The sequence below is a fragment of the Anarrhichthys ocellatus genome, unplaced genomic scaffold (assembly GCF_004355925.1).
Source record: "Anarrhichthys ocellatus isolate YVR2014 unplaced genomic scaffold, GSC_Weel_1.0 scaffold65, whole genome shotgun sequence".
Lineage (NCBI taxonomy): Eukaryota > Metazoa > Chordata > Actinopteri > Perciformes > Anarhichadidae > Anarrhichthys > Anarrhichthys ocellatus.
In genome coordinates this window covers 2133541-2141562 of record NW_022280095.1, presented here as the reverse complement: position 1 = coordinate 2141562, position 8022 = coordinate 2133541, and the positions used below count along the sequence as shown (strand labels likewise).

General features: G+C 43.1%; 1 protein-coding gene across 1 annotated transcript in view; it reads right to left on the bottom strand.

Annotated features, from left to right (window-relative positions):
* Nucleotides 1–7589, bottom strand: part of ubl3a (ubiquitin-like 3a) — a 26788-nt gene extending 19199 nt beyond the window's left edge. Inside the window, exon 1 of the mRNA XM_031872619.1 lies at nt 6875–7589. Within this exon, the coding sequence (XP_031728479.1) occupies nt 6875–6904 (30 nt within the window). The 5' untranslated portion in view covers nt 6905–7589. The remainder of the gene's footprint in view (nt 1–6874) is intronic.
* Nucleotides 7590–8022: the final 433 nt, after the last annotated feature.

The window sequence follows — 8022 nt, the reverse complement described above, 5'->3', positions numbered from 1 at the left end:
ACACACACACACACACACACACACACACACACACACACACACACACACACACACAGTCTGTGCTTGGCAGAGGCGAAGCTTTAATATAAATGTCCCCTCGGCTGGAAATTGTTTCCAGTGCAGCTGAAAGGCTCCTTTTAGTGAGCTAGTCAAACACGACCCCTCCCCATCGCTTATTTCTCCTTCGCACACTTGCACTCTACTTCTACTCAGCACTCAGATTGACGGGGAAATGCAGTGTTTTCATTTGAGAGCTTTTGTTTTACATCTATTTAAATGACATGTAGGAAAATGACAGCGTATGGAAAGACCCCCATTAGAAACACATTATCCAAAATAGGAACACATAACCCAGGAACTCCCTGTCTCCATTAATGAGTCCCGTTAGTTCACATTGATGAATGGCAAAAAAAAAAAGAAGATCTGATGTGGCAAACGTCTCGCTTCACACAAGTGCCTCAGTTGATTTGAGAAACGCAAATGAGCAGAAGGTTAAACACACGGTTGCTTTCAGTGACAGAACTTCATCAAGTAAAGTTCAGTGAAGTGAGCTTTTGTGCGGCCGTCCATGTTCCTCTCTGCATGACACTCTGCGACCCCTTTCCTCAACACAAGTTTCTCTTCCTCCTTTCCGTTTCTCAATTCAGCCAGCACACAGCTTCCTATGACTGTCATTTCTTCAGTATCAGGAAGCAGTAGCTCATCTTCTCCTTTTTTCTTTTGACAAAAGAAGTTGTTGTTGTGCTCATTTGGTTTAACTTGAGAGTCAGGACCATAGCTAACACGATGTCTTCAGTGTGGTTTCTGAGATTTGTCCACCAGAATGATATCCCTAATTGTGGACAAGGCTTTCAACAGCATCATATTGGAGATGCATTTTCAAAAATATAATCAATGAATATAATTTGAAACAAACAAAAGTCAGAGAATTTCCATCACTTTTCGGTGTCTGATACAAGGGACCCAATGGGACAGTGCCACGACGCCATTGTGCGTAAAGCGAGGACCTTTAAAGCTCTAGTTGGTGTAGTGGGTGTTACTCCACGGGCAAAGCCAGCAGCGAACACGTCACACTAAACAGGAAGAAGCGGTTGTGCTTCAGCTGGTTTCTTTTTTTCCGCTCCATGCAAATGTGCCCGCGCATAAACAAAACACGCGCACGTACACTTCAGAAGTGGCACACAGACTCTAGTTAGGACTTCGGCACTCGCACCCACTCGTCTGTGTCATGCTCCGACTCTGTAACACTGGGCATCAAAATCTGAAGAGCGCCCTCACTTCTACTTCTGTCCTGAGGTTGTTTCTGCAAGAACCCAATGATCAGGAATTAAGTTATTAGAGCTGTGAATTTGGTACTCATTACATGGCTTTCTCTGCTTCTGGGATATTATTAATGTTCAACTGCATGAGGACATGCAGCATGCAACAAGTGCCCATTCACTGTCACGAGAGATCAGGACCGGAATCAATAGTGTAGACCAGAGGTTTTCTCTTGAACCAGGGACCTCTGGAGCCTCAAACCACAGTGAAGTAGTTCAATACATTCCTCAGCCTGAGCAGAGCCATACCTGCCAACAGTGACTGCTGAAAGGAAGGGGCGGGGGCGGGGGGGGGTCCAGCAGGATAAGCTCTTATCCCAACACGCACCGGTTTCTTTTCTTAGAAACCCTCTGAGTCACTCACAGAACTATTCAGTCTTCTAGCCAGGCGGATCAGAAATACAAACCAACAACAGAAGGAGATTGGGTCGCACTTTCAAGCCTCGCGAGTGAAATCTAATAGCGAGGTTCACCCTGAAGATGTAATCTCGGTGGTTATTATAGTTCGCCTGGTGAAATGTGTCTCTAGGGGTGGGAGTCTCTACGCACCTCACCGTTCCGTTCCGATTCAGAGGGCTACGATGCAATTATGAAACGATTATCGATTCATAACGTTTTTTTTAATTAAAAAAACAGACAAATTTACTTCCATTAGCTTCTATTCAACAGAAGAGATGTGTCAACTGGAGGAGTACATGTCCACAAAGAGAACAAACAGGAAAATAAATGAAATATATATATACACACACACACACACAGCAGGTGTCCTTACTCATACAGGACATCACATTGACGCACATGCACAGACACACTGAACAATACACAGACAAACAGTTACGTAAGCGACCAATGGATGAGAGGTTGTCCACAGGACTTCCTGTTGGTGTGGCAGACGTGCATCAATACAATTAAATTGATTCTACACAATCGACAACATGCTAATGCTTGATAATACCAGCAACTGTCACCCGCAAATATGAAATGCTTTGCAATCCTTCTTACAGAGACAAAGCACAGCCTCACAGCCAATCAATGTATGTTAAACATCCATTCATTTCTCTGTTACTATTCACCAACTCAGTGTTCAGTAATACCTCTAACGACTGGGTATTAGATATTTTAGCTGCTGCATTACGCAATCTGTCAGCACTTCGACTCTGAGTCATCAGTTTCCTGATATGCTTGAAGTGAATATGAATAATCAAGCACAACTCCTGCATCTTCAGAACTTTCCACTGCGCTGCGAGGTCTCCATGTGACAATGTCACAATCGATATATCAACTCCTGCACCCGAGCGGGGTGATGTAATCCCGATCTGTGACTCAGACTCTCGACACATGGCATCGACTGCACAATATTCACTGACAATGCATCATCCACCTGTCAGGGTTCAATAGCGTTTTTTCTCCCGCTGAATGTGTCAATCAAAGCCCCCCCGCCCAAGGCTGAAGACCCGCATGCTGACCTCTCTCTCTCCGTCTCTTGCTACTCGATGTCATTAAGTGCTGAGCTAAGCTCGGGTCGGGGAGAAGGACAGGGAGCGGCAAGGACACCCCAGCCATTGTTCTTTGAAACGCAAAACGCTGACCTCCGACCCCAACCTTTGACTCCTTTGTGTGTGTGTGTGTGTGTGTGTCCCCAAGGGGACTCTAACAATGTGGGAATGAACTATAAACTGCTTTTAAAGCACCATAATTATAATTAGCCACACACAGAGTAGCAGAGGTAACTAGCTTTTAGCCGCATACTGGTACAGTAACACAAAAATACAGTATTCTAGGGAGATGTTTAGTTTATTCAAATAAATATCGCTGGTCATAGCTTCTCTAATGTCAATTCTTGCTGGTTTCTTTTCACCTTTTACAATACTGAACAGAATATCTTGGGTTTTGTACTATTTGTCGGTCAAAATAAGACATTTAAAAGACATCACCTTGGGCTTTAGTCATTATTTTTGACTATTTTCTGACATTTTATAGACTAAATGATTATCTAGGTTTAAAAATAATCATTAGTCGCAGCCCTAAATAACAACCTATAAAGTCACGATATTTTTTCTAGCTTAAGTTATACTAACTTTATTATTATTGTTTCCGTCAAAGGACACCAGCAGCATTGCCCAACATTAATAGTTGACCCCACCGGCCTCATGTGGTGCAGGTGCTGCTCGACTAAATGAAGGGATGATGAGGGTCTGAGAACTGAAATATTGAAGGCATCTAAAGGGTTAATTCGTTCTATCGTACCTCCTGATCAATGCGTACTCACCACTGCACAAATGACAGGGTTTCTTAAATACTACCCACAGAGTGTGCACGAGTGTGTACGTGTGCTAACGGTATTTATTTCTTCACATCGTATCAGTATCAGATGTGTGCCTGTTCAACTTAAGTAAACACTTCCAAACAGGAGAAGAAGTCACAGAGTCATTTAGTTACCACTTTGGGCTTTGGCGTCATTAATGGTTAAGTTATTAACTAATGTTTTATACGTCAGTTATGAGAACAATGATGCTTTCTTCTGACAAGTTATTGTTTCTGAAGCTAGCTTAGAAAACTTGTTGTAAGTTTCCAAATTTCAAGGAGACATCTTCAAATGACTTGTTTTTTTTTCTGACCAGCAGTTTATCCACATTAGAGAGGCTTGGAACCACTTAATTTTTGGCAATATTACATTGAAATAGTTGCAAGTAATGAATTGATTGACTAAAAGTTTACGTGGATTCTCAACACAAGACCTTTCTGACCCAAAAGCTCTTCTTATTAATGTAATACAACAAGTATTAGTAACTTACTAAACATGAATAAAGGCAACAGCTACAACTGATGAGCCCTCACGATGAAGTAGAGCCGTCATGTACTTCCTTCCCTCTCTCTCTAATATATATATATATATATATATATATATATATATATATATATATATATATATGTATGTATGTATGTATGTATGTATGTATGTATGTATGTCTACATCCCGTGTTGTCTGCCGCGCTGGGATGTATCGAAAGCGCTAATGTTTGAAATCCACTCTCTGCTCCGCGTAGGCCTCTCAGTGTATTTATTCAGCGGCTCTTGTCTGCACCGAGGTGCTTTTTTTATTCTCCTCCTGCTTCTGTGCTACTCTCTTGTCTCAGCTTCGTCGTTACACACCGACCCCTCTCCTCACGCTCCAGACTTTCAGATCAAAGCGTCTCGCTGTTGCTATGGGAACCATTTCGAGCCCCCGTCAGCACTTCTGAGGTCGACCCAGAGCGAGGCAATTAGCCCTCCTCCTCCTCCTCCATTCTCAAGAGGCATGACTGTTCCTTCTCCTATTCTTTCTCTCAGATTCATTCACCCACAATGTTTGGCACCTCCTACTACTCGCTCCCACTCTACACAGCCTTTATAAGTGTGTGTGCGTGGGTGTGTACACTTGCTCATTCCCCAGACGGAGCGAGAGTTGATGGAGGGAAAAAAACGAAGAGTGCATCTGCTGCTGATTGCCACCACATAGCACGAGTTTAAATGCACACAGCTGATATTTCCCCCAAATTTCCTCGGGGACGGAGCTAGTTTGATGTATAGATTGCGCTAAGCCACAGAAGAACAGCCACACTCTGAAGATTTTCCACTGGCAGTAATCCTGAAACGTCTTACTCGTGTGCAGAACTTGACCTTTTGTGTTTCTGCTGCAGGCATGTTAATAGCATGAGCCGGAAGGAATAAATACACCATATTAAAACAATGCTTGAGAGTCGGCAGTTGGAAATATTATTACTTTGCCGTTGAACTTTATGCCCCGACACTGGCGAGAAATGATGCGATAATAACGTGATACTTCCCCCCCCAATAGGGAAATTCTCAGAGCAAAAGGCTGAGCTATAAACCAGCTGGCAGGGAGTCAGCGTGTTGCTCAAAGACAGTTCAGCAGGGCGGATGGAGGGCGTCTACCAAACTTCTCTGAATGATTATCGTATAACACACAAGATAAAACACCATAAAGGACTATAAACTGACCCATAACACTGCGACTAAAGGTCTGAATACGAAGCCTCCCACATACACAGATAGTGACGGAACAAACAACTTTATAAACCGTTTGTTATTTAGCTACCAGTCATAAGAGGTCAGGGAATCCAGTCCACTGAAAGTCTTTGCGATGCACTATACTTAGATGCTTTAGCTTCGACCGGACCACATGTACGTAGAGGCCGGCTCACCTCTAACTTCCACACGGTATTATCCCAACGACATAATGGACCTGCTGTTCAGGGGATCAGAGTCTTTGGACGCAGGAGTACAGGCAGAGCTGGGTTAGCTGATCTCTGCGTGGAGGGCCACATTACGTGGTTTATCCTTTCTATACATAGACCCGGAATTAATCTTAAGAGCCATACTAGCAGCGAAGATGACAGACAAGAGGGGGAAATGTCACGTCTGAGAGTGGCTGAGCCCAATTGAACTCATTTCACACGGCTTTTAATTTGCGGAGTAGCTCGCCCAATGAGGTGCTGACATAAATCTTTATGATGAGAGTTCATAATAACACAGTCAGTAATCTAGAATAAAGTCATAAAAGGATAGTGTCTTTGGGAGGGTGAGGGGATAAAGTCACCCGATGGTGACCACAGACTGAAAGGTCATAGTTTAGCCTCCTTTAAAAGCACCACTACATCAGTAGGTGGGACATGATGGGGTTGTAGTAGGCAATTAAATTACCCGTCACTGTGCACTTCAGACCTGCAGAAGAGCACCTCGCCTTCTACTCAACTGAAACTGTTTTGTAATCCATCGCAGTGAGCATCAGGGCAGCGACTAACTTTATCTTTTATTACTGATACGATTACTTTTCCCAGTTACTCATTTAGTCCATAAATTATTATTTTTCAAATACCGACAGAAGCCTATCACAAATTTCCCAAAGCTCCCGTCGACATCTTCAAATTGTTTGTTTTACCGACCAACAGTCTGAAACCAAATGGGTTCAATACACAGCTCCATAAAACAGAGAAAACAGGAAATCCTCACGTTTGAAAAGCTGGAACCAGCTCATGCTTGCTTGATAAATGGCTACTTGTCATCAAAACTGGCAATAAATCTCCTCATTCGACTTATTACTATATAACGTCACCGCTTCACCTCGAATGAACATCAAGTCTGCGTTCATTTAGTCAGACTTCCGTTAACATCCTGATGCCATTCAGTGGAAACTTTCACATCTATCCGGGGGTTAAATGTCTGTAGTCATGTGACTTGGTGTTCACTGTGATAGATTACAGAACATGAAGATGTGTCGGTAGTGTGCGTATAAAGTTTAATACTATAGAGAAATCAATGGGAGCCGATGGCTACCTGGAACTATAGGAAAACTTGATAAGAATAAAGTTAAAATGCCAGTTTCCTTTCCAAGTTGCACTACGATGTGACCTTGTAGTTCATAAACAAAATGTCACACTGGGTCTATAGTGTACAGCGATGTTCTCAAATAAAATAAATAAAACTAGAAGAACACTCTTAACCCCCATGAGGAAATTAATGGATGTAAATGGGTAAGTGTGAAATCCTCTCACCATGTCCGCTGGGGTGCTGCTGCCCGTCATCGTGAAGGTTCTCCTCTGAGGGGTTCACACACACACACACACACACACACACAGTCACACGAGACAAGGAAGCAAATATCTCCTCTTTTCGTCTCCCTTGTAAGAGCTCAAACAAACGTCGTTGTTGTTGTTGTTGTTGTTGTTGGTGTTGTTGGTGTTGTTGTTGTTGGTGTTGGTGTTGTTGTTGTTGTTGTTGTTTGGGTTTCGAGCAGCAAACAAAAACACCACGTAATCCCGGTGACTTTCTAGTCGGGATGTGTTACGACGCTTACTTCCTCTCTATTGCTCAATCCGCCCGTTGATCATTTCCCACACAAATTGGGACATTTGCAGGTTTGGCTAATGTGAGCGGGACACACTGTGGACCCGAGGGCCTCCTCCGACCCACCAAACATCAAGAATATCCGGCTTTAGAAGAAGGTGCCTACGCCATGCGAGAAAAAAGCCCAACACTGCTGGCACATCCGGACACGGATCTTTTTTCTCTCTTGGTGAAAAGGGAACAAAAAAAATATCCGCAAGGTTACCGGTTCCTCTGATAAACTTAAACACGTCCGCCGGTCGGTGCGAAAGACGCGTCACGCGGCGAAATCTGTCGGTCCTTCTCTTTAAACCGGGAGTTAGTTGTGATTGTTGTGAGCCTAATGTTACTGCGTCGCTGTACCTTTACGTTCAGCTGTCAGCCGGCCTCTCAAAACTAACGTCAGTGTAGCAGCGGAAACACACGTGGGACTTCCGGTTGTTCATTACAAAATAAAACCGCTTTGAGCTTTCTTGTGCAGTATGCGCATTCTTCTTTTTTTTAAAGCTGTTTGGTGATTTTATTACTTTATTACAAGGTCCTTGGTAACACTGCACATAGTACAAGTATGCCTACTGACCACAAGTGCAAAAAAGCAGGAAAGAGCAGAGTAAGCTTATGTATAGGATAAATAGAATAGGCCTGTATAGAATAAAACGTAGTGGGTATATATGAATACCCTAAGAAATACAGTGTGGACAGTATGAACAGTGTGAAATGAATATGCTAAGATGTATTACCTTTACAGTATGGACAATATGAACATGTGCAGCAGGTGCAGTAGGCAAAAATATATTGTGTCGGTACAAGTAATGGC